This window comes from Rhamphochromis sp. 'chilingali' (genome assembly GCF_963969265.1).
Source record: "Rhamphochromis sp. 'chilingali' genome assembly, chromosome: 13".
Taxonomy (NCBI): domain Eukaryota; kingdom Metazoa; phylum Chordata; class Actinopteri; order Cichliformes; family Cichlidae; genus Rhamphochromis; species Rhamphochromis sp. 'chilingali'.
The window spans coordinates 8516978-8544226 of record NC_137940.1 but is presented as its reverse complement, the minus strand read 5'-3'; the positions used below and the strand labels follow the sequence as shown (position 1 = coordinate 8544226).

At 38.9% G+C, this 27249-nt stretch overlaps 1 protein-coding gene across 1 annotated transcript; it reads left to right on the top strand.

Moving 5' to 3' along the window:
• Window positions 1-16131: 16131 nt before the first annotated feature.
• On the top strand, window positions 16132-18763 carry LOC308408874 (uncharacterized protein; the record flags this gene model as incomplete). Its single annotated transcript, XM_080901301.1, has 6 exons — window positions 16132-16192; window positions 16582-16683; window positions 16801-17544; window positions 17641-17783; window positions 18168-18283; window positions 18637-18763. 6 exons carry the CDS (start codon window positions 16132-16134, stop codon window positions 18761-18763), a joined length of 1293 nt encoding a protein of 430 aa, XP_080757427.1.
• Window positions 18764-27249: the final 8486 nt, after the last annotated feature.

Sequence of the window (27249 nt, the reverse complement as noted above, 5' to 3'; positions counted from 1 at the left end):
TTTCTTCCTCTACAACAAAAAGTGGTGGATGATGTTTGAGGTTTCAGTGTCACAGACCTGCCCTGAGTTGTCTTAACGCTCTAGAAGCCCGGGATGGCTGAGCACGCATTCTCTGTCCTGAGTTTTCCTTCTCTATAGCGAGACCATCACGCTCATTAGCCACATATATAAAAAGGAGCAGCTCTTGCTCTTTGTCCTTATGTCAACTTCCTAAGTGTGGTAAAGAGGGTATAAATTTGTTGACTTTTAACTGTATTTTACAGCTTTTCCTGCTGATAAAGATGCCCCCACACAGCCATTTATACTACCATTCATCCATTCGCTTCCGCTTATCCTTTTCAGGGTCGCGGGGGACGCTGGAGCCTATCCCAGCTGTCATAGGGCGAGAGGCGGGGTACACCCTGGAAAGGTCGCCAGTCTGTCGCAGGGCCAACACACAGGGGCAGACAACCATTCGCACTCACATTCACACCTAGTGGCAATTTGGATTATCCAATTAACCTATCCCCACAAGTTGCATGTCTTTGGACGGTGGGAGGAAGCCGGAGTACCCGGAGGGAACCCACGCAAACACGGGGAGAACATGCAAACTCCACACAGAAAGACCCCGGCCTGATGGTGGAATTGAACTCAGGACCTTCTTGCTGTGCGGCAACAGTGCTAACCACCGTGCCACCGTGCTGCCATTTATACTACACCAAGGTTAAATGATTTTTAATTGGAGATTATGTATCGGAATTTCAGGAGTGGGACCACGCCTCCAAACACGCTCCTTCTGGTTGTCATCTATATAGGTTCCCCCAGTTCTGCAAGCTGTTCATTCTCGTTTACGTGCCCCACCCTCCCTCCCTCTTTGTTCTCAATTCTTAAACTTCTTCACTCCTATTTAGTACACGAGGATCTGCCAGGCCCAGGAGCTGTCGCCACTCCCCTTCGAGGCCTTCCTGTGTGTGAACTGTCTACTATAGAAGTTTGGACTAAAAAAAAAACAACCTATCACTAAAGCTCTTATTGTGGAAATACAGGTGCTATGATATAGTCAACTACTAAAGCTTTTTCTGTAATTTCATATAGAAAACTGAGATTTACTATCAAATTGCACATCTGTATCTTGTATTAAAGCATTCAGGGATCAAATGTGCAGTTAAGCATCTTCCCACTGACAGAAAGTAGAATTTCACTCATCTGACCTAGTTAAGTGAGCTGTATATGCCCTGTGATGTAAAGTGAGTATGACATCCCAGGTCAAGATAATATCACAAAACCAGGATTTATTCAATTCTCTTGATTCATGGAATTAAATTATGCATGGTGTGGCCTCTGTTGGAGGTATGCAGTCTTAGACTGCTCTTGTATTATCTGCTTGGGATGTTTGCACTATTGGTGAGAACCATAATTTCTCAATAATTGAAAACTGAAAAAGTCTCAAATAATAAACACTTAAAAAAAAATCTTTATTAACCAGGAACTAAAACACTCGAGATTAAAGGGTTGAATCACTGAGTGTTGGTTGTGAGCTGGCATTCCAGGCTCTGGTTGCCCAGGTAATAGCCCTGTTACGTTTGCTGTGCTACCTGTGTAGTGGGCGCTGCATGACAAATTTAACATGACATCTTGTGTCTTGTGCCGCAAACTTTGTGGCACTTCTGCCGGCCATGAACTTCTCGATTTCTGTAACCTGACACGCTGAGTCTGCCACACCTGGGTTAAAAACACCTGTGTGCGATTGTGTTGGTTTTTACCAATGCCATGGACTGATATTCCAGTACAGAAGCTCAGGGACATACAAATATGTCTGTCCATGGCTCAAGGAAGCATTAGCCTAGCTTGATTTTCAGTAGCAACATTGTAGCTTCCAGAGAAAACCTGTGCAAGGATGAGAACAACATACACAATCCCGAGACAAATAATGTGTCTAGGTATTTACTCAGCAAACAATTCTGTCACTTCATATGCAATTTACTTTAAATTAATCCTTTATGTGCGCCCAAAATGCTACATTTGACCTTAGTTCCTATAGAGGAAGAAAGAAATTGGAGGAGCAACTTTTAAGAAGTATGGAAATTATACTGTAATAATATTAATAATAATAATGACTTAGGTTTGTGTAGCACCTTTCAAGAAACCCATGGATGCTTTACACAAGAGTAGCTAGACGTTAAAGAGGCTAGAGGTTGAGGGTTTTGTTGAAGAGGTGAGTTTTGAGAAGTTTCTTGAAGGACTCCAGTGATGGGGCATTGCGAGTTCCAGAGGTGCCACAAAGGTATTCCCCAAAGGTATTGAGGTTGGTGCAAGGGACAGAAAGGAGACCGAGGGCTAAGGGCTGTAGCAGACTGTGTGTATGTTTGCAGCAGGTCAGAGAGATACCGAGGTGCCAGGGCATTGAGGGATTTGTAAGTAAGAAGAAGGATCTTGTAAGTAATGAAAGCCTTGACCGGGAGCCAGTGGACACTTATGAGGGCGGGGGTGATATGTTCCAAGAACCTAGTGCCTGTTATAAGCCTGGCAGCTGAGTTCTGGACATACTGGAGCCTATCCAGGGCTTTAATGGAAATCCCAAATAGGACCTCATTGCAGTAGTCCAGCTGGGTCGTGACAAAAGCATGGATGAGGGTCTCTGCTACAGAGTCAGTGAGTGGTGGCTGAAGTCGAGAGATGATCTTTAGGTGGAACAAAAGCTGTTTTGGTAACAAATTTGACATGAGTAAGGAATGAAAGAGTGAAGTCCAACATGACACCCAGATTGCAAACCTCAGAGGAAGGTAAGATGAGGCAGCCTGTGTCAATCTTCTGTAGTAGGGTTTGGGGCCACAACCAAGAGCTCTTTTTTATTACTGTTAAGCTTGAGCAGGTTGGTTGACATCCATATTTTGATTTCATTCAGGCAGTTGACAAGTGACTGTGGGGGGACCAAGGTGGAGGGTTCGGTACTGAGATAAAGTTGTTTATTATTAGCACAAGAATGGAAGCAAGGACCATGGCGACGGATGATCTGACTAAGGGGGAGCATTATGATGGTGACCGTGGGGAACACCATGGTTAACTGGAGCAGAGGTGGATTGGGAGTGTCCCATGGTGTCAAACTATGTTCTGTTGGAGTGGTATGACTGAAACCAGGAGAGTACTGTATCGGTGAGACCAAGATAGTTGGTTAGGCTGCAGAGAAACATGGTGTGAGAAATGGTGACGAAGGCTGCAGAGAGGTCCGGGGCGATGAGGATGCAGATGTGGCCAAAGTCAGCTACTTGACCATATATATTTTAAGAAGGACAAACTATGCTCAGGCCAGGAAAAGCTATCCAATTCCAGAAACAGACCATTGACTCTTTCCAAGCATCTACAAAGGTGACAAGCTAACACAAAGCCACCAGCAAAGAACCCAGAATGATGTTAAACTAAATGTATACTAACCCCAGCCAAGCAGCCAGACCAAGCCTTCAACAGATAACAGAAGCAGTCAGACTTCTGGCATATGAACCTCCATTTCTATCCGTGACTGTTTCTACAGTAGAATTGCCACGTTGATCTCTGTGAAGTGCTCTTTGGACTGGTTTTCAGCTTTGCGCTTGGCGATGCTGTCATACTTAAACATTGAAAGAAAAATTTTGTGGGATCGTGTCAGTGTGTGGGCAAGTAACCTAAGGTTTATATCTTTAACTGCTAATTATCTGACAGTGTATTTCAGCCCATGATGTAGAAGTGATATTTATGAATTATAGAGTAGTTCATTACTTTCTGCAGGATGCAATCAAGTGATGTAATACATGTCCTTTCTTTAAAAGTAGCAAGTAATGTATTTCTTTACTTTTTGTTTGCTCTTTTCTATGACACTGTCTGATGTTGAAGTGTGCTTTACTTTGTGTATGCTATCTCAAGGCCACAGAAATGAAATAAAAATACATTTGTTCTGTTGCTTTTATTCTTAAAAAGTGCCTGCGATTACATTATTCATAGAACTTCAGGTCTGTCTCTTAAAATGTTGTAATCATTAACACATTTCTAATCTAATAAAGCTTTAATATTCCCACTCAAACAAACAATTTTGAGTTTGACATATTCAGTAGATTCAGGTTTTCCTTTTCTTTACAGTGTAAGAGAATGCTGTTATTCTTTGAGACCAATATCACTGCCAGATTATTCCTCCATTAGTAAAACCAGTTCAGAGCGCCTTTTAATGGACATACTTGGGGCACAAGCCAAAGTAGTCATTTACAGCACTTCTGTTCTGAGAAATGACTCACAATTAGCTCCATTGAGGTAACTGTCAGCGCACTAATCTCTGGCTTTTTTCCATATAATTAAAGGAGCTGCTTTCAGGGTGTTTACACAAAAACACGATCGGATTCTTGGGAACAGTGGCCTTGTTGATGAGTGGGAGATTTTTATTGGATCTCCCTGAGGCTTCTGCATGTGGGAAGACAGGTCACCTGCATCATTCAACCAAATCCCCCCACTCCACCTCCACCTCATCTCTCCCTCAGGATAATGCGGGTGGTGGACAGATGAGTGTTGACTAAGTGATGCTGACTTGTGAGTCCTCGCCTCCCTCAGCTTGTGTGTGACTAAAAATCCTCGGGTTGTGTTCTCGTGTAAGTGCATAACTAACTCAGAATGCAGTGTTTTCACATCGTGACAGTGGTATGTTTACTGAAGTAGCCTAAAGGATTCGCCTCCACTAAGAACACCCCAAAGGACTCTGTGTATATTACACTTATTACTGGCTATTTTCTTCGGTGATGTTTCTTCTGCAACAACATCGTAAGCCACTTTATGGCATTTGTTATCTTGTCTTCACACATCAAACTAGCAGCAGCTGAAAAAGAAGCAATTTGATAATTGGTCATAATCAGGTGTGTGGCTAAACTGGGCCACATGTTCCTCCTTCAAACACACCAACCACCTGAGATTCATTACTTCAGCATGGCTAAAAATTAAATAAAAGTCATGTTTTGAAATGGGCTAGTCAAAGTCTGGACCTGTTCCTGCTTGAAAATGACCTGCCCAAAATGAGTATGTCTCTGCAATTACAAACTCTATATAAACAACCTTGGGTTTAAAATAACACTAAAACTTTTGAGACTTCGTCAATATAAATATTACTGCAATAAATGTTACGAAAGATGCTACTTTTTCAAAGTATCCGAGGATGGAACATGGAAATAAGATTTTTTTCCCTTGGCTAACTTTTTTTTTGTATTTCATAGCATATAACCCAATGAAATTTCTTAGGTATAGAGCAGCATAAAAGATTTAATTTTATTTACATGTCTAAAAATGCTTGTTTTTGAATAGTTGTTTTGAAAAACTACCCACATGGATGCATAATGGGTCTTGTTTTTGCACAGTGAAATCAATCTCTGTGACTTTAAATTCTAAAGGGGCATTAACTTCAGCTTCTATTGGCCGATTTGCATTAATCATTTGAGCCAATAGAATCACGGTAACATGACCACGTTAACATCAGTCCCACCGATCACAAATTAAAATACACATGGCCCAAAATGCACGCTTTCTTTCCAAGCTCCTTAGACTTACACATGCTCAGACAACCTCCAATGTGGCTGAATTAAAACAATTCTACACAGAAGAGTGGGCTAAAATGAATCCACAGCAATCTGAAACACTCATTGCCAGTTATCAAAAATGACTGATTGCAGATCCTGTGACCAAGGGTGGCACAACAAAAGTTACTGGGTTTATTTACTTTTTCACATTGTAGGCTTTCATTGTTTTTTTCATGATCATTTAAAATCTGTATTTTGTATTTTCTTAGCTTACCCATGACTAATGTTATTTCTTAATGATCTACAAAAAGTGTCCGTTACCTGCAAAAATGGCAAGCACCATCCAATTTCAACTTTTTGAATTGCAGTTATGCATCAGTCTGCTCTATGCAGCGTCCTTCACTTGGAAAGCCTCACTATGAAGAGATTTCTGAAGAAATTACGTGCATGGTTTGTTGGCTTTACAGATGATGGAGCCGCCTCACTCTTGTGTGAACACATCAACCCTCAGATGACCGTCACGCATCATTCACAGTTAGAACTTACAGTCCATCATTCAGTCCACAGCATTTTCTGCTTTTCATTCTGACATTATTTCACATTAAATATTGAAGTTAAATGGCACAGCTGAGAAAGTGGTGCTAAGCAGAATGGGGATTTAATTTTAACATGCTAAACTGTTTGTATTACTATAAATGATTAATTGTCCGAAGAGGAAAATGAGAGACTGGGAATATTATGCATGTTCTTTTTATTTTTCTTAACAAAATATTATTGTAAACGCTGTGTTTGTAGTTTATAAATGGCAGCAGTACAGGCTTTCAGGTCATGGCTTTTACCCTATTTGAATTCAAGCCTCAGCAAAAAGTTATTTTGGTGAGTCAGTAGTAACATCTGTGCTTTTCCAGCTATGACAAATGATTTAGAAAATGCTATTAATACCTGCTGACCTCAAACTTTGAAAACTCAGTGAGTTTTTCTATGTTTGCAACGATAGGAAAAGAGTGAAAAACTCTTTCAAATGGGGAGGAAGTCCAACGAAGAGATAATGAAGGTGAAGTAAGGAAGGAACAAAGATCGATGGGAGGAATGGGAGGCTGAATAGTTAAATGTCGGATAAACTTACTGCCTTCAGAATCTGTCTTTGTGAGTGCGGCTGGCTGCTGATAGCTGGTGGGTATTTGGGAAGGGTTGAGACTGGGCCTGTACCTGTGACTCACTGGCCACAGGTGTCAGTCAAACTCGACCTGGCTGCCAGAGGAATGTGGTAAACAAGCCAGTGTGGTCCCAGAGACCCGAAGCAAGGAGCATCTAACAGAGCAGCAACGTGACCGCTGAATCAGACTCTCAGCTGCTCCCTGAAGTGCAGTGAACACCTGGAGGTGAAGGAAGACAGAAAAAACACCCCTATCTCTGCCTCTACTATGACTTTTTTTTAGGAGTTGTATGCCAGGTCTTTATGCCCAGAGGCGATGTGAGCCAAGGTTATTGTTCAGCCATCTAACAGTGCACTTTTCTTCCTTCTCGGGTTCCACTCGACTTCTTTCATTTGTCAAATGTGAGAGATTCCCCCCAAGTTCACAAACTAACAGATCTAAAACATACCTGCATTAAATACAAACTTCATCTTTCATTATTTTCATCAGTAGATTTCTAATAATTACTCAGGTACTTGGGTATTTGGACGATGGTACGTTTTTTCTTTTCTTTTTTTTTTTTTTTTACTTTTAACGAAAGTATTGTATTTTCTGTTTAAGAATGCTGTTTTATATGTTGCTCCACTTTTTCAGATACCAAATAAATGAAAAATGTAACTGTAACCGTCCAAGTACTCAGGGACCCTCATTCATCTTTCTTGATCTAAAGTAATATTTCAGAAAGCGTGCTCAAAAACCTTTTCGCTGTGTCATTTCTCATTATTACACATAATTTATGGATGTCTATGGTTTAAGAATTTCATGTTAATAGCACCTTTATAAATATATTTACTTAGAAAACGGTGTTCAATACTTATTTTACCCGCTGTAAATATTTGCATGAATATAAAAGTACGTAATCAGTAGACATGCATTAATTATTATTGATTAATTATTAATTACCTTTTGGGTTGAATCATTACTGAAAAAAGCTAACAACTTAGATTAAAGTCAGCAAAATCTGTTGGCTGCATGTTGCTCTGCTCAAGATATCCTCTAATCTTATATTTTGATTACGTTTCTGTGTGCAACGTACCATATGTCCCCATAACACGTACATATACACAGTGTTATGTATGCAAATGCTTGTGCTAATCTATTTTTTGTTTATTATATTTCCAGGATAATGTGTCTTATCTTATAATGGGCAAAAAAAAAAAAAAAAAAAAAATCCAGTAAATGTGTTTAAATCAGCACCTTAGCCTTAAATAATCTAAGACAGGAAGTGCTGACATCCACTGTGTGAAACTCTCATTAACTACTGCCACACCAGTTTCCCTTTTAGTTCTGCTTTTGGAATGACTGTTTTGAGCTGTAGCAACTATTCTAGTACAGGAAATAATGGGGAACTTTGTGTACATAGTTTAGTTTATTATATTGTTTTTACACACTTTCATGTAAATTTTTAGAATATTAGCTGCATTTTTCAGTCATGTTTGTGACACCTTAGCACAGGAATTCAATAAATCCAGGCTTAAAGGGAAAGACAAAACACGGAGACCGCACATAACAATAAATGAAGTTATCTAAGAGTCAAAAGCTAAATGTGTAACCAGTTTAAATGTCATGTGTGTAACATTTAGATGTGTGGACGTGTGCTCTTTAAGTAAATTAAAAAATTAAGTTCAGTCAAAGTGACCTGAAAAGAGAGAGGCTGACTGTTGATGCCTATATTTGTGGGTGAGCAGTCAACCCAAACTTTATTCCAAATAAAAAACTCTGATATAAAAAGGCACAAAATGTGGATCTAGAGGCCAATGGACGATCACACCTCTCCTTGAGAGCGGAGACCCACCTCATAACCCAGAACATAAAGATACAAAGCAAATCATTTTTCAATCTGAACACAGTCCAATTTTTGTAATCAACATTCTCAACCCAATATTATTTATAAATATCACATTTACATTTACAACAAATATCCTTTGTATCATAAAATACACATCCCAGTACTTCCCTACTTCCCAGTCTCAATGATCCGGCAACGTTGGATCCTGTGGATGCATTTTTTAAACCTTTATTATACTCTGTTTTGGGCATGAACAGCTGGAGACCCATTGGCTGATGTTATACTTTGAAGTGTGTTTAAAGTTTGCCAGTTACAGTATTTGGTGAGAGTTCTTTGCTGACAAGTCCAGTTGGACACAAAACAACAGGCAGGTCTGCACGGACCTTCCAGTCAGCAAATGATAACAAACTTTACATCACTAAGACACCGTCGGACCCCAGTGGACTATTTGGAAAGCATAATATAGGCTTCAAAAATACAAAAAGCAGAAATATTGGAATATAATAGATGTGCAACTGTAGCTAGGCATAACTTATATACAAGGGCCACGTGTCAATGTATCTGCCACTATGTTTTTCTTTCTCTTTCTCTTAATGAGACAACCCCCAAGTTAAAGGATTGGAAGAACAAAGCCCATCTCATTAACTTCTGACTCAGATATTGAAGTAACTGAAAAACAGTTAGAGGTGTTTGACTGGAGGGTACAGTGACTGCTGTCGACAACAGTTCTTTCGCCTTTTACTGGTTATGCTTTAAAGCACAATGATTGGTCCCTACTACGTACTATGTAGTCCATCAGGGTTCAGGACAAAAGTTACCCGATTGAAACGTCGAATAAAAGGAAGTCGAAATTAAGCAAGTTCACATGAGAAAAATCAAACATGTAAACTTGATTAAACCAAATCATACATGTGACACTACAGATGAGGCTACCCAAGGTTGACAGAGTTTATCTGCACACAGCTGCATAACACAAGAAAATATTACATAAAACAGATAAAGATGTTTTTCACAGTATTGATCACATCTAAATTCTTAGTGATGTCTTGACTTCAAAAAAGGCACAATCTTACAGTATCCTTGGCTGATCATTCATAAAAATCTTTATGTAAAGCTTTTGCACGATGTTTTACATGAGCCTTTAAGAAAGATAAGATGAAAGAAATTTTTCTATCTCTAAAAAAAGAATTCCGTGTAGGGAAAAAAGGCTGGGAAGAATCATAGGCGTATTTCACATCCCTTTTCTGTTTTATTACTTTCATTTCATTTTTTACAGCTTTTCCTGGAGCCAAGCACAACCACAACTATTTTAAAAATCAATTAATCATTTAAGTTATACTTTTAAAAATATGTTTCTCTTTTCGTTGCTAAGGTTTAATCTAACTTTCCCAAATGCATATGTTCTATTTTTGCTTTGTGATTTACCTGCTAAATCATATAAAGCACATTTTTAAAAATGATGGATGATTAACAACTGCTACAATAGCCGCATATTCATCCCCATCAATCACGGCTGAGTGTTTGCTGTTAAACATTAATGCTACTGGTCAGTGTATATTAGAACCTGTCCTTGAGTATAAATTATAACATAAGAAAAGCTCTCCAAAAGTTGAATCTGTTCATCTGGACGTAGCGTTTCTTGTGGGAGAAACGTTTAGTCACTCATCCAAGTGACTTCTTCAATAAGAAAAGCTCTGCTTTTGATTTCTTTTTTGCAATGTTCTGCAATGATCTGACACGAGGCTATAGTTCATTGAGGCTGTTAAAATATTTCAATTTGTAGAGTAAATGATATGATTAAGAATTATGATCATGAATGATTGTAAAGCACACTCAATGGGGAACAGTTAATTTGTCAGTTTGCCAAGATCTATATGGTCTTGGCTGCCTACTCTTTCAGACTGCTGCACTGCTGCTGTTTGCAAGCATATAGGCCCCGAGCTTTTATGTGGCAATGTTTTATGGGTGTTTTGGTACATGGTGGTGTTTTTGATTTGTTTGTAATCTAAATGCATCAACGATTTTGCTGTCTTAGCCAAAATTCTTTACAAGGAGTTTAAATATGAGTGTAGTTTGACCAGGTAAAAATTTATCGCTGAAGTAATGAATCTTTTTTTTCTTGAGTTGGTTCATAGTGCAGCATGGATTAAAGGCATGGATTTCTGATTTTGTGTTAGTTGATATATCTTGATATGTTGATGGTCCTCCAAACACCATAGAAATATCTAAACATTTATAAACAGTCATGATTTTGAACAAATTCAATTAATATTTTTGTTATTGACTACAGAATCTACAGACCGCAGTAGATGCAGAGCAGTACAACTGCCTTCATATAGCATCACTTCAAAGCAACAGTCATTACCTATGAAAATCATTTGATCACTCTCGTTGAGAGTGAAAACTTTTTCTTAACAGGAAGAAACTTCTGACAGAATCAGGCTCAGGGTAATTAATTGTTGAGTTCACAAAGGAAAGAGCCACCAAATCCAGCAGCCGGTTTTAATTGGATTTTGGAGATTGGAAATAATAGATTCTGGAAGATTAAACATAACTAATTTTGCCAACCTTCCTGTGCCTTCATTCATCTTTTAACTTCCCAGATTTGTCTTGGGATTGCATACGGGGTGGGAGCTGATGGCATATTGGGACATTTCCTCATGAGATCCATCTGGTTGTCAGATCAGTGTAGATTAATGCAAACTTGGGCAGCTTACCAAACAATTTAAAGAATGTAAATGGAATAAGAAAAATAGTTTAAAAAATAAATAAAAGCTTCTTTTATGGGATAAAACAGGAAAAAACTACATATAATCCATCTGATAATTATAAAAGAAGCATTTAAGTTATTATATGAATATTATGATTATAATATACATATAATTTTGTTATTGCAAGTGATGTATCCGCAATCTACTGAATGTACCTACAGTCCTGAAGATAACCTCAGCAAAGTATTAATTCAGCACTCAGTGCTTTTCTGCGAAGGCGTTCAATCAGTTCAGTCTGAGCCAGAGAAATACTCAGCACTCTGTTTCCTACAACAGTAAAGAGACGGAGCTAAGTGTTCCACATGGAGAGAGGGATCAATACATAAAAACAGCACAGCTGGCCTGACAGCCTGTCTTTTCCCGACAATGTCTAATGCAGCAGTGAGAAAAATCAAAACATCAGCTGCTGGGACTCCTGGCACATGTCAGCTTGACAGCCGTCTCTGTCATTTTAAAAATTTTGACAAATGGCACTTTTTATTTTTGTGGTCACGTTTCTCCAAATCTTTTTTTCTAGCAGTTTGTAACAGCTGCCACTGGAGCTGTATCTGGGCTGAAGCTGCACAAAATTTTGAGGAATGCAGATCGCCTGCAAATGGCTTGTTTTTAATGAAGCATTGACATTGTTCTCAGATTAAACTTGGGACTTGTTCAGTAAGAACTTGTGCATCAGGGTCTTTGGATGAGAAATGTGCTGTGATAATGAAAGAAATTCAAAACTCTAGGAGGTCAAAAAGCATGCAAATTAAGTCTAATTTCAAAGTATTGCTTGTGAATTTTATAAGAACACAAAGTCAAAAAAGTCACAAAGAAAAAGTTTTGTTCCTGTTTAATTACCAGTATGCATTTTAATACAAATATCTTTTTTTGCTAAAGTGCTCAAGTTGGTGTAGGAGGAAGTCACTCACTTTAGATCGATTGTAGTTAAATTTTGTGCTGGCATTTATGATCCTACATCAAAAAAAGGCTCCAGTACCACACAGTGACTATAAATAAACAATGGATGTTGTCATTGTCCTCGCTATGTGAACCTGCAATTTCTCTGTACTCTCTGCCTCGTCTCTCTCCTATCCTGCGTGTGTATATACAGTATGCTTTACGTGTGGATGATCATGCATGCGTCAGTCTTTTCTGCATTGCATTTCTCCACTTACCTTTGAAGAAACCTTATCTTTTTCTCTTTGTGCTCAGATCTTTTGGAGAAAGATTGTGTAAGTTATCAGACATACAAACATTAAGTTCAAGTTTATTGTAGTCATTTTGACACCACTGAATTTGGGATAGCAGGAAGCAGCAGAATTGGACACCATAAATCCCTCACTACCTGAGAGACCTGAGCCAGAGGAGTTCCATCTCCTTTGTTGCCAGTCTTCAGAGAGGGTCCTGCCTCCACTACAGTTGTCATCCCCCCGTCAAGCCACCAGAAGTGTCCAGTCACCTGCCCCGATGCCAGCCTTTAGCCAAACCAGAGGTGTCCTGTGGCTTTAGCCAACGTTAGCCCACTAAGAGTCAGCTTCCTTTGGAACCTCCAGAGGGTCTCATTCACTTCCATCACTCTCCTTCAAGCTTCCTAAGGTGCCCAGTCAGTCATCACTGGCTGCCTCCTTGGCCTCATGAGTGAATCCATCACTGGCCTTCAAGCTAGTCCCTTGTGAGGCTGAGCCGCTGGCTGTTCATTTTGCATCCGAGGGAGTCTCATTTCCTCAGCCATCAATTTCTTATCGGAGCTGCTGTGTCTCGATCACTGGCCACCCGGTCAGGACCCAGAGTTGCTCCATCTCTGCCATTGACCATCTGACCAGATCCAACTCTGTGTCTACTGTTGAGTTGTTTCCCCTTTGCTGCCCCCCTGAACTGCCATGTTCCCTTTCTGACCTGATGGCTGGACTCAAGAGAGGCAGGGTACACCCTCAACAGGTCACCAGTCTGACACAAGACTAAAAACAGAGAGACAGACAACCATTCAGATTCAAATCTATGGGCAATTTATAATCACTAGTTCTAACCACAACAATTGCATGTGTCTTGATTGCAGAAGGAAGCCAGAGTACACAGAGAACACGTGCAAAAACAGGGAGAACATACAAACTCCACAGCGAAGAGCCCTGGTCCCAAACTCAGGACCTTCTACAATGGCTAATTGCCGTGCCCTCTTTCTCCCACTGTTAAATGTTTCAATTTTTATATAAGTCTTAGTAAATATATCAACTGGACTTCTATTTGTGCAACTCTAACAGCTGTTTGTCAGTGGATTACTGGACAGGTGTCAAAGGCAAAATGCCTGGACTGGCCTCACTGACAGTCTTACAGTGGTCAATGGGACGCAGTCACCATTTGAATTGAAAAAGTTTAAATTTTGTATTTGTTTGTATTTTGTACAAATACAAACAAAAAGGTTCTCATGTCATCACCGCTGCTATAACTTTACAGATTTCCTAAATATAATAGAGTGTAATTTACAGAACTTGTCTTTACTGTTCCATATGATTTTTTTATTTTTTCAATTCTTTATTAACATAAAATTAACCATGATTCATCCTAAACTAAAACTGCTTGAAGGTGGAAAATAAGGACACAAAGGATCAGTCTTATATTTTGATGATAGAGACCCTGTGTAAAACTAAACTGCCTAAATCTATTTAATATTGATCCAAAAATTCAGCAACAGGAAATCTTGTTGAACCAGATCTAGAAGTGATTGAATACACTTTCAAATTCAGAGCTTACACAACTGCATCCACAGAGACTTTCACTGCATTAAAATTCATGTCCTGTTTGATGCATTTAAAAACATGCAGAGGTGGTGATGGGGGTGGATGATAGCAGAACTCGTACTGTTTCTACTATTGCAAATAAAGCTTAAATGAAAAAAGACAAACCAAAAGTTACAAAACCAATCAGAGGTCAGAAGGTTTTCTTAAAGAGGAGAAGATGGTTTCTTTCTTACCTTGTTGATCAGGCACTGGTACAGCCTGGACAGCCCAATGAATTCCAAAACCAATATGTTTCATCTGATGTGGAATCATGGAATGATCTGTCTTCACCTGCCAATTCTCACCAATGTTGCCAAAAATGTGACAGATTTAGAATGAAATTCACATTTTTCAACCTTCGCAAACAGTTAATTCCCCCAAATTCTTAACAGTATCTGCCGTGCATTTATGGAGTGCTCCTTGAGGTCCTTAGAGAAGAATAAAAAATAGAGAATGAGACAGGCAGGGAAAGCTCTTAAGACATTGTTTATGACACCTTTAAACAGCGTTTGCTATGAATGGCATAACCAGATATTAGTAGTGGCTGAGTGGTGTATTGAAGGCTGTTTTTCATTCATCTGCTTTTCTGATTCTGACAAGCTGTTAGGTTAGCTTGGAGGTAGTGGTGACGGGCAGCTAAGAAACCTAAGTGAGGTGTTTACCAGAGTCAGGCTGCTGACCGTACAGACAAGCAGAATTTAGTCTGGCTGTGAACGGTGATCTCCATGGAGCAAAGCAGGCAAATCTTGCAGGTGAGTAAACAGAATCTTGCAAGTCCAGAATCAGCAGTTCCACCCACGCAAGCCCCAAATACATTACAAAGATAGGATGATGTGGTAATGTAAGTGGAAAGCAACATCAGGAAGAAGGAGTAATGGAAAATAGTGCAGATGTGGAAAGTAAAGTCCAAAGTAGTCCCAGTGGTAATAGGACCATTAGGCATTAGGAGCTGTAATCCTGAAACTAGAAGAGTGGCTGCAGCAGATTCCAGGCACAGCATCAGTGGTCTTTGTCCAGAACATAGACCACCCAATGTAAGGTTTGTGCTGCCACTGCTGCTGAGTACACGTAATTACAATAATATTTTTTAAAATTTCTGTAAAGGTAATCAACACTTATGCAAAGCTCTCTGACTAAAATGACATTTTTAAAATGTGAATTTATTAAAACAATGGTTTTTGATTTAATTCTGTGCTTGATAGAATTAAACTAGCACAAATTTGATTTAAAAAATGTGTTTTTAAATTTGTAAACCAACTTAACTTTTAGGTGTAATTAGCCACTGTACTAATGTTAAACTAGGAGAGGGAAAATACTATGTATATATAATAAAATATCTACTTATTACTGTAATACTAGCAAGCTAGCTAAAAAACCTAGCAAGCTAATCCAGAATTTACCATACAGTTTTCTTTGATCTCTTACTTACAAATATGTACAACTTTGCCCTGAGTTCCTGTATATATGTCTCTGTCACATAATATTGATGGGAAATGTGGACAGAATATGTGAGCAGTTTTCCATTTCTATTTATTTCTTGTTTCTCAGCACATTCACACTCTCAGTTATTTAACCTCTGTGAGAACTTAATCTGTGGGAAAAGGGAACAGAAATCACAGAAGGTGGAAGTCTGAAAACGATCAGGTCAGTCAAAGAGAAAAAAATCCCAGTCACTACTTCGTGGTATTTAACCTTAGCTATTTCTATTAAGTCTGAGTGGGAAGTACTTTGAATGTGGGAATGTAGACATCCAGTGGATTTTGCATAGTTTCGTTTTCAACCAATCAGTTTATGTCAAGTGCTTGATGATGTGGGACATCCTTTTTTCACTACAATAAATAATACTGAGTTAACATTCATTTTTTATTGGTCAGTGGCAGAATCTTTTTTGAATTCACTGTTATTGTGCGTATTTAGCTAAGTGCGAGGTAAGTGCAGGTTTAAAAACTATTTAATGTTTAGATAATTGAATGTGAACTTTCTCTAGAACATTAAAAAATGTTTATGAATGTTAGTATAGTTTAGTGTAAAATCAGCACTTCTGGAAAACTTAAGGACTGTTTTTCATTTCCAAACCTACAAAGGTCTTACCTGAACAGAAAAAAATCCAGAACATTAATGGACACAATGGAAATTGATGACACCTTATTATATATGGACGGCAATCTCATCACTCAAGGTACAGTATCACCCCCAAAACCCGCAGACAGAACTAGTGGGTAGACAAAATAAAATGCAAACCTGTTTTTCAGCTTAAATTTCAAACTGAATAACGTCACACTTTTGTGTGTGTGTATTTCATTGCTTAAGACACCTTTGGTTTGCGAACACCTTATTGAATAATAAATTTCTTGTTTAATTCATAAAAGGACCAATATCATGCTGGTCTATGCTCAGTAATACATAATTACACGGTAAAGCATGTTTTAAAGATTTTTAAATGGATTCAAAAATTCTAAAACTTAAGTTAAAGTCTCTAAAGACTTTTTTAACCAATTTTACTTGTCTAATGATATATTTGTTTGTAGTTTAATTTGAAAAATGTCTGTTTTCTTATTTACAAAACAGTGAATTTTCGCAGAAGAAACCAGATCCTCAGAGGTGTCACTGTGAGCCTCGGATTACTGTGTGCTGTCCTGTTGTGCAGTAACATAAGTCAATTTATATTCTGTAAGTTGTTTAGTTTTATTCAATAAAAATAAACCCCTTTTTTGTTGCTTTTACATCCAGTTCATGATAATCAATTGAATCCGGCAAAATATTATTTTTATTTTTTAAATTTCACAGATGAGATCATCCATCCTAAATCAGAAGACCAAACACAGCCATATCACAATACACTCACTCAAAATAAGGAGAAACTCCAAAATGATAATGACAACCTGACTGCAGAGAGGGACAGACTGGAGATCAGTTATGATGCTTTGAGTAAGGAGACTAGACAGTTAAAGATCATACTGAGCAACCTCACAAAAGACAAAGATGAGCTGCAGCACTATTACAGTTATTTGATTACTAAACGAGATGAGCTGGAGGCCAATTTCAGCAATGTGAAAAATGAGAAGGACCGGCTACAAACAAATTGCATCAACTTAAAACAAGAGAGAGATCAATTCGAGACAAACTACACTCACATGCAGAGGAAGCTTGAGGGCTTACAGACTAATCACAATAATCTGACAGCAACTGCAGAGCAGCTACAAACCAGCTACAATAACCTCCAAAGAGAAAAGGATGCATTAAGCGTTCTTTTTACTGCACTGAGAGTAAAAGAAGTCCAGCTAGAAGGTAATTACACTGTGTTAAAGAGGGAGAAAGACCAGTTACAAAGAAGCTACAATAGTCTGAATAGAAACAAACATCAAACTGACCAGAGCTATACCACCCTGCGGAAAGACAAAGAGCAACTTCAAACCAGGTATAATACTTTGAGGAAGGAAAAGGAACAATTACAAACCAACTACAGTCGCTTGACTACAGCTAGAGAAGAGTTACAATCGAAAGTCAAAAGGATGACCACTAAACTAAGCGGTATGCTTCCTATGTTACAGCTTAAATTTACTAAAATTATCTCCATTGTGGTATTCTTCATCTTTTGGATATTTTTTCCATGTGATGAATTTGCAGGCATTCCTTGTCAGGCCCACTGGAGAAGGTTTGACATAAGCTGTTATTTTGTCTCAACCTTGAAGAAAAACTGGACAGAAAGCAGAAAAGCCTGCATCGCTGAAGGTGCAGATCTACTTGTCATAGACAGCGCTGAGGAACAGGTAATAAACAAAGGCAGAATTAGAATCGCTAAACGTTGCCAATGATTGCAAGAATTTTTTCCATCTTTGTACTGGGTTGCTAAGGTTTGCATGTACAGTTAAAGATGACTGCAGTGTTGCAAGAACTCCATTAGGTGATGGAACTAAAACAAAAAATTAAAGGATCATTAATGCTGTTATAATCCATCTTGTTGGAGACATGAGTCTCTATCCCAAAGACAAATGACTGTCATCGTGGCTCTACGGGTCATTCAAATTTTTTTTTACAAAACTGAAATGTGTAGAAATTGTCTGTACCAGTCCATTTATTATATATTCCAATTTAGATCAAGATCACCCCCTAACAGTAATGTCATCAGTCTTTTGTTTGTGCGACTCTAACAGCTTTTTGTCAACGAATTACTGGACAAGAGCGAGAGGCAAAATGCTTGGATTGGCCTCACTGACACACTTACAGAGGGGGTTTGGACCTGGGTGGATGGGACCCCTATTACCATAGAGTGAGTTTAAATACACAAACCTGAACAAAAAGGATCTAACTTTACACATTTTCTAAATGTAAGGTTCATTTATCAAACTTTTATGTACAACTTGACTGTACAAAGATCAGTCTTGTATTCTGTTGTTGAACTGAACTCTGCCAAAAACTTTAATATCTATCCAACAATTCAGCAACAGGAAATGTAAGGAAAGGATGAATGCAGAAGTGCACAGTATTATTTCTACTTTTGCAAATGAGAGTTAAATTAAAAAGACAGACTGAGGCACCAAACAATCACAATGTAGGAGTGAATTTGTTTCTTATAGCGACAAAGTGGAGAAAATGATTTCTCTCTCTTACCTTATTCATCAGATACTGGCAGCCTGGGCAGCCTAATGACTTCAAAAGCCAGGACTGTGGAGAATATGTTTCAACTGATAAAGGATCATGGAATGACGATGGCTGTTTCGCAGCACAAAATTATATTTGTGAGAAATAAGATCAACATGACTTACAGTGTTAACTAAAGGTTTGGACTGGGGTTCTTAAGTTTATTAATAGACAATATTCCAGATTTTTGGCTCTGTCATCATAAAAAACACCCACACAAGTTCATTTCAATTCAGTTTTATTTATATGGCACCAAATCACAATGACAGTAGCCTCTATGTCCTTTATTTTGTAGGGTAAAGAAAAATAGCAATAATCCAGCCTGGAAGTAACAAATCCATGGAATAGTTTTTCAGCATCACTCTGACACAAAATGCTTCTAATATTGGAGAAAATGAGCAATTAATTACCCTAAGTATTGTCTTTGAAGCCAAATCCTGATGATTTTAACTTACCATATTCATCTGTTCCAAAGAGTTTTGTTTTTGCCCAGAACTGATAAAAAAAAAAAAGAGTTTTGGACTGGTTAATATGAAAAAACACATTCTTGTTTATTTTGGCTAAATACTGCATATTTTCTGTGTCACATCTTAGTCAAAATGTAATTTAAAATGTAAATTAATAGCATTTAAGATAATTGACATTTTCAGACTATTATCATTATTGTTTTAAAATTTTCAAAATGAATAAATTACAAATTAATTACAATTTAATTTACAAATGGAAGGCAAGAGTTTTGGACTTGAGGGCCACAAAAGAAGTCAGTGGTGAGAGGTATTTTTACATTTCGTCCACTGCATTTTATTTTCCATCAGCCAAATCTTCCATCTATCCACATTCATATTTGCTTTCCTGACTCTGGTCACTGGGGCCCTACAAGCTATCACAGTTGACAAGCTGGCAGAATATCATAGCGCTAACAGGGAGACAGACAACCATGTAGACTTACGGCCAATTTACAGTCATCAGTTAACTGAACTTTTAACTGTGGAAGGACACATACAGGCAATGTTTAAACTGCATGGTGCATGGCTTTTTAAGAAGTAAACTCTGATCATCAATTTCACTTCCTTTTTTATTTATCTAGAGCCAACATCACAAATAATTAGAACTGTGACATATAATAAGATAGATGATTTTAGGACTTTATCTATTTAGCGGGGAAGTAAAAATTACTTAATTTTTTTTCTTCTCTGTTTCGGCATAGCTGTTGTTCTGTGTGATTAAATTACATACAGCTGGTATTAGAATAACTTTTTTTTTCTTGAATTGTTGTTAAACATTTACATATTAAGTGAACTTGGAGTTCAGGGCCAGAAAAGAAGTCATACACTATTTTACATTGTTGATTTTTTACTTAATTTACATAAAAATCATCATTAAAAGCAGACTTACATGTTGTTGCGATACATGTTATGTGTTTAATGTTATAAATAATGATTAAATGTTTTCCCATTACAGACATCACTATGTTGTATAAGAGGTAAATGACTGGCAATAAAAATGTGGAAAAAATGATTTGTTTTTGCCATCATCTATCTTTTGAATGCTTACAGTACATTCACTAACAAAATTAGTCTTCATATAACATAAGTAACAACATAAAAGAAAGTTTTTGTGTGTTGCGTAAAAAAAATACATCACTGAGGTTCAGATACAATAATTAATAAGCAGGTTAAAGATGACATGGAAATGGCTTTGCATGGTTAACTATGTGTACAATATGTCCACATTGTGAGGGAAACATTATGGTCGAAACCTAGAACCAAGAATGCTTTACATAAATTTTAGACTTATATTTCCTTGTTCAAGAACAGTCAGACCACTGAGATGATGCTTATAAACTCCAGTGAATATTTAAACTGTCAAACTGTAAAACTCCTAAAACAAATGTGGCTTTTTTGGTCTTTGTTTTGTTGTAATTTCATGGAAAAGTAGAGAACTTTGGTGGTTTGTCATTGTTTTAAATAGTTAGGTTCCATTTTTTTAAGAAATACACCCCCCACCCTACTCCATTTTCAAATGTTCAAGAAACTTCAGTTAAAAAAAAAAGACCTCACAAGACATCTGGCATAAATTTTAAATTAAACATTGTTGGGGAGAGGGAGGGTAGCACTTCATGGAACTCAAATAAATGCCTTACATTCTAAAAAGTGAAACAAAAATAAATTAGTGTAACAGAAACAAAACACTGTGGAGGAAAGGGTAGCTGTTATTGCTGTGCTGTAGCTTTTACTGTGTCCACCCCCGTATGTTGCCCTGGTATAACCTGAACAGACGACGATTCACTGACACATAATGATGCCAAATGCTGACAATGCTCTCTACAGCTACAGGCTACTTGTTGCATAACACAACATCAGAGAAAAGAGTATATTAATACGAACAGCACAATTTGCAGATATATTTAGCACGCTGAGACACCACACTTTGGCATGTGGCTCATTTTGGGTGTGGTGGTGGCTACATGTAGTGCAGCTGCTCTTGAAGGGGGCATCTCAACCATTAATTGGACTAAGCCTTTTCATTCCCCCCCAGAGATGAGTCTGATCCAAACCGTCTGTGGTGGAGTGGTGAGATCTGGCTCCCCCCTGGGATGTAGCCGAGTGGTGCGGTTACGCTTTTGGCCATGTGACTAAAAATAAAGATCAAAGAAGCCTCTTCCAGACATGTTGGTCTGGTTAAACTCACAGAAAAAAGGGCTTTTAAATAGTTAAGAGGGTGATGCGTGTGCATTAGTCTAAAGATCTAATGTATTTAGAAGGATGAGGCTACTTTTCCAAGTGCATCCGACAACATTATAAAGTGAGCCCACTTTTGTGCAGTTCATACTTTTAACCTCTAGCCTGTAAAACGGGTAACATTCTACCAAACAGGGCATACAGCCTGTATAGTGTGGTAGTGTCTGGGAAAAACTAGCAACATATTGCTGACTAAGTTGGAGACTTTCACTCTGGTGCATTATCTGCACTACTTAACACTTACCATAAAACGTCAGGTCTCTATGGCAGCAAATTAGCGAGTCATGTTAGCTACTACACCTGTTTGTATACGACTCTCCACTCTACCTCTGCTGTATAAAAAATGGATGTAGCTACTGTCATGTCACCTGTTGTTTCTTACATTTTATTTCAAAGCCTCAAGATTAGCATTTAAAAGATTTTTGTTAGGTTTATAAAAACCCTAGATGCAACATGAGGAGCGGGTCTGAGTCCGAAACTGCTTCCTCAATGACAAAGATCTAAAAATTCTTCCATTCATTCAATATGATCCAAATGAGTGACTGAGGACATAAACATGGCAGGCAAGTGGGTTAACAGAGGTCAAGACATAAAGACATTTTCCCCTGTGACTTCTATAGGACTGGAAAACTATAGGATGGAGAATGTAGGTTTAAAGAAATTCAGACTAACAACAACCTCCTTACGACTAGGAGAAATTGGTAGTTGCAGCCTCTTGCTGAGGTTTAAATTGATCACAAGAAAATTTCACAGTCCATCTGGCGGGAGGCGGCCTATCACCAGGTGCATGCTGCTTCTGTCCCCTGCTGTTGGAAAAGGCACTATTTGGCAATTGCACTTTACGAATGTATTATTTATCAGGTTGATTTGCCACAAAATTAGCCAAGCACAATAACAAAAATCGTATTAAAAATCCTTTCATATGCTGTGGAAATGTATTTTGTATGCATGCCTGAAATTAGCTAATAGCTACACTTAAGATTGTAAAATGAGGATAATGAGAGTAAGACTTTCTGTGCATAGACCATGACAAATGAATGTAATAAAACGAAACTGAACTAAACCTTTACAAGGTCAGTAAAAGATAGCAAAAACAGCAGCATTATGTATGATGCACCATGATTGTGTCAGGACACTACGATGGCCCTTAAGTACTGTAGAATGCCCAAATGCAGTGTTGGGGAGTAACGGAATACATGTACCGCCGTTACGTATTTAAAATACAAAATACGAGTAACTGTATTCCGTTACAGTTGTCATTTAAAAAGGTGGTATTTAGAATACAGTTACATTGTTGAAATAAATGGATTACACAGCTGTATTTTCCTGTTTCCTATTGTCGCGGGTCAGGACTGTTTGGGTTTTGTTTGACAGCTATTTTCTGTTGTTCCAGGTGGCAGCGTTACGGTTTCCATGGTTACAGGGTGACGCTCTCTCTCTGTGTGTTCCCTGGGTGAGAGAGCGCCTTTTTGTTGTTGTTGTTGTTGTTGTGCTAAGCTAATCCGGTCGTTAAGTAATGACATGACGAATCCTACTTCCAGGCCTAAAGTAGTCTGCGTTTAATATGGTTTTTGTGGTGTTAACATGTTTAATGTTTTGTATTTTCTTCTATTTAATCTCAAAAAGCTCCTAAAACAGTCAGTGTCACTGTTAACCTCCCTCTGCTTTTATTACCGCTAATCATTTACTTAAGCTCAGTGTTTAAAACCTTAGGATCTAACTAACCTCGTATTGTGGATGGATTATCTCAGTTGTTCTCCTGGCTGAAGTTTGGTCCTTTTACAGCATCCTGCCATGCGATTGCATTTGTTCCTGACCACCGAGAACACTCACGTTAACTTTTATTGAGTGGAAATAAAGTTAGCTTGTTTATATTATGCTAACATAGCTGTGTCGCTAGCGATCACGTAGCACATCATTATATACCAGCTAGCCAAACTTCAGTAACCCTGCAAACGTCACTGCTGTTTAGTTTTCTGTCTTCATTTATGTTGGAAGTGATAACAGAGCTGTACGTTTTAATTTGTTTCCAAAACCCCGCAGTCAGGACATGCTATATTGTATTTAGATAGCTTCCTGCTAACTTCTAACTCCGTTAAATGTCATAAATTCTGTTTTCATGGATGCCTGGATGTTAAACTCAATTGTTACACCTGATAGAGCAGAACGCTGATCATTTTATTAAAGATGAAAGACTTTAGACAGTTTTTCAACTCTCAGTAATGCCATAGTGATCGTTTGATATATGGACCTGCAGCGGAGTTTAGGCCCAGACACGGCTAGTGACGTCAGACTTAACGACTGGATAGGCAGAATGTTACAGGCAGCCCTAAAGAATGTAGCCTCATGGGCAGTGTTGTCCGTGCTGCAGGGAGAATGGATTGCGGTTTGGAGTGTTCTCTCACCCCCGTTCTCTGCGGCCTGCTGGAGCGGGGAGCTAGGAGGAGGAGTTGGCCGTCCGACTGGGGTCTGGAATGTGGGGCCTCCCTGCTGCTGCGGAGTCGGGGCGGTCTGCTTCTCCCCACCGCAGGGAAAAGGGTAACTGGGTCTGGGTGCAGTTCCCCCCTCCGGGGCAAGGGCACCTAGGCCCGGTTCGTAGAGTACGCTTGGGGAGTGTGATCGTGTGTACAGCGTCTCTTTATGTCTGTCTCCACGTTGGTTGAGTGTGGAGTAAGTGCATATGAGAGCATGAGGGTGGGAATGGATGTTTGTATCTGTGTGTGCCTGTATGTCTGTGTCTATATGTCAGGTTGGGTATCAGACGCCAACTCTCTGGGGACATCTCAGGCCCTCCAAGGTTTGGAGGCCTATCTCCCCCTACCACCACTTCCCCTGCCAGTGGCGGACTTCCTCAGACATCGGTGCGTTGGTGGTTCTTTGTGTCCGGGGATGGGTGTCCAGGTACATACCGGCTCACTCCTTGGCGGCCGCTTATCGGGGCCTGGAGCCTGGGGCTCGCTCGGGCCACTTCGGAGGTGGGGTGCCCCCGGCCTCTCGGCCTGGGGCTCGGTCACTCAGGCACAGCTGGCTGCCGGCGGAGCTCACGGGCGCGTCACTGCAACCCCCCCCCCTGGCTTCTGCTCCGCGGCTGCTGAGTGACCCCTCATCTGGGACTCTCCTCAGCTCTTTCTGGGACAGTGGCGCGGCTGCCCCTCTGTTGGTCTTCCTTGGTCTCTTGTGTTCTGGGGGCCTCTGGATGTCTGGAGTTTTGATCTCCTCCATACCTGCTTCATGCCCTCTCTGCTTATTCTGTTGGTTTTTGTTTTTTGCCCTTCTCCCCCGTCCCTCTTCTCAGCTGTTTTTCTTTCCCTCTTTCTTTCCCCCAGTCAAGCCTGTCCTGTATTCAGCAAGTGAAAATAAAATAGACAATAAAAGGTGAATCAAATGGACCATTACGGCAAGGCTGGGATGGTCAATTTGGTAAAGTAAATCCGTCGGGCATCTTTCTTCGCCTTTAGACAATAATTCTGATGGCAAAAGAGCCAAACGGGACAGGCAAAAAAAAAAAAAGAAAAAAAAAAAAAGAGAATGATTGCCATACCTGTTATGTGTCTGTGAGCGTGAGGAGGGAGAAAAAGGAGAGTGGAAAAGTATGAGTTATCATCGAGCAGAAACGGGAGCTGGAAGCATGTAAATATAATAATAACCACTGCAGCCAAGAAGAGTGCCTGACGAGCCCAGTTGTAAGTAAGCTATTAAGACTCGACTGTACACCGTGTTCGTGTTTTCCTCAGGAACAAGAAGTTCCTGTTGGAGCAGCCTTTCAAATCCTCTCTCTAAAACTTGACCCTGACAACAAAGTAAAGCTATTTTTCGGCTACGAGCCCGACACGGAACATGACTTATTAGCCAGAGGTCCCTTTACTACGGTTCGGAGCCGCAGACCTTCACTAATCATAATAAATCACACAGCAATAGTACATTCATGTAGTTGTAAAAAGCATAATATATCATGTAATCCAAAGTATTCAGAATACATTACTCTCATTGAGTAACGTAACGGAATACGTTACAAAATACATTTTGGGGCATGTATTCTGTAATCTGTAGTGGAATACATTTTAAAAGTAACCTTCCCAACACTGCCCAAATGTATCAAGAGACCTGATACAGAGCCACCACTTAGAATTGCTGCTGCTCTATCTCAATGCCCTTCTTGTGATGATGCAGGGAAAAAGCATTTTTCAGTAAATGCATTAGAGGGAACTGAATACAGCACTCACATCATCTGGGTTTGCAGACCATTGCACATGTACATTTGTGTCCCTTCATGCACCTACTCATGAGTTCTCACTCTGGTTATAGGCTTTGCATCACATGCTGACACTGAAGAACTAAAACATTATTCAAATCTAGGCTCATATAAGGTTTTGCAAAGAGAAAAGCTTAGTAAAACCAAACTGCCTTTTGGGCCTGAAGCGATTTTCCTGTTGCAGATAATGCCACATCCAGCGCTCTTGATATATCCATGGATTTTTCCACTATTAAAAAATGCCAAGGTCATTGTTTTATACTTCCACCCCAAGATCTTGAAATGTGATCTTCAACTGCCCATTAGCATTTTTGTTAGTTGAGCCTACAGACTGCATGTACAACTGAAATTCCTGCCAAAATGAACAAAGAGTGGTGCGGTGGCTTCATGTGGTAGACAAGTAATTTTGTGACCAAATTCCACCTTTAAGTCTGCTGTTTGGATTTGCTTATGTGGATGAATAACTTTATAACAGACTTTATTGAGCCAAAGGTTCTTGGCCATTAAAAACACTAATGTAGAGTGTGCCGTCAAAGCAAAAAAAAAAGAAAGACTTTAAGACAAATTGATTTGCTAATAAAAATCCCTTAAGGTCTTTTTTCTGTTTTAGGACATCAGTTGGTGTAACAATGCTAACTTTTTGGCTTATGCCTGCAGCACCTTGGAAATTTTTTTTATTTATCTAATAATTATAAGAAATAGCACAATAATAATAATAATAATCAATAGAGAAAGACAAAAAAACAAAGAAACATTAGAAAATTAGAAACTACCACTATCCATAATGAATTAATTTAATAAACAGAGAAATTGCAGTACCATGGTACATGCTCATATAACGTGAGCTTTCTCAAGGTAATTACAAAACGGAGTCCAGGATTTTGAGAAAACATTTGCTGCAGATGTTTGTAGGTATCAAACTTTTTCCATTTGAATGACTGATAACATGTCATTGAGCCAGACACTGAAGGTGGGAGGAACAGCGGACTTCCATTCCTTTAGGATAAGTCTTTTCGCAATCATCATTCCGAGATCAATTGGCACCTGCACAGTCGCAGGGATAGTTCTGGAACGTACGCAGCCAAAATCTGCAATTTCTGGATTGGGTGAAATGGAGATCCAATAAGCTTTAGAGTACCAATCAAATATTTTGAACCAGAAATTGGTCAATAAGGGACAATGCCAGAAAGCATGAGCCAGTGTGCTCTCTGATATTTTATATTATTTATTTATTTTTAACTAAAGAAATGTATTCCTTTTTTATCCTTTTTGGCAAAAGACATTAAATGCTAACAGAAACTAAACCGGACCTCCTTATCAGCTTTAGGATTTAGTATTAGACTTCAATTTTTTTTGGAAACAAAAATCTGCTACCTGTTGTTTTACGGCCCTTTACAGTGCAGTTATCTCATGTTTGTGTTACATATAGCATTAACTTAAGCTGACAACATGAGTCTGCTTTAATGGCTCCTTCAAGCTATAATGGTGAGACACTTCAGATAAGAATGAATATCAACAGGTGTGATTCCATTTCCATTTTTTAAAGTTCAAATTCCTCATTTTCCCAGCGGCTTCAGGGATCCATTTCCATTAAAAGAGAAA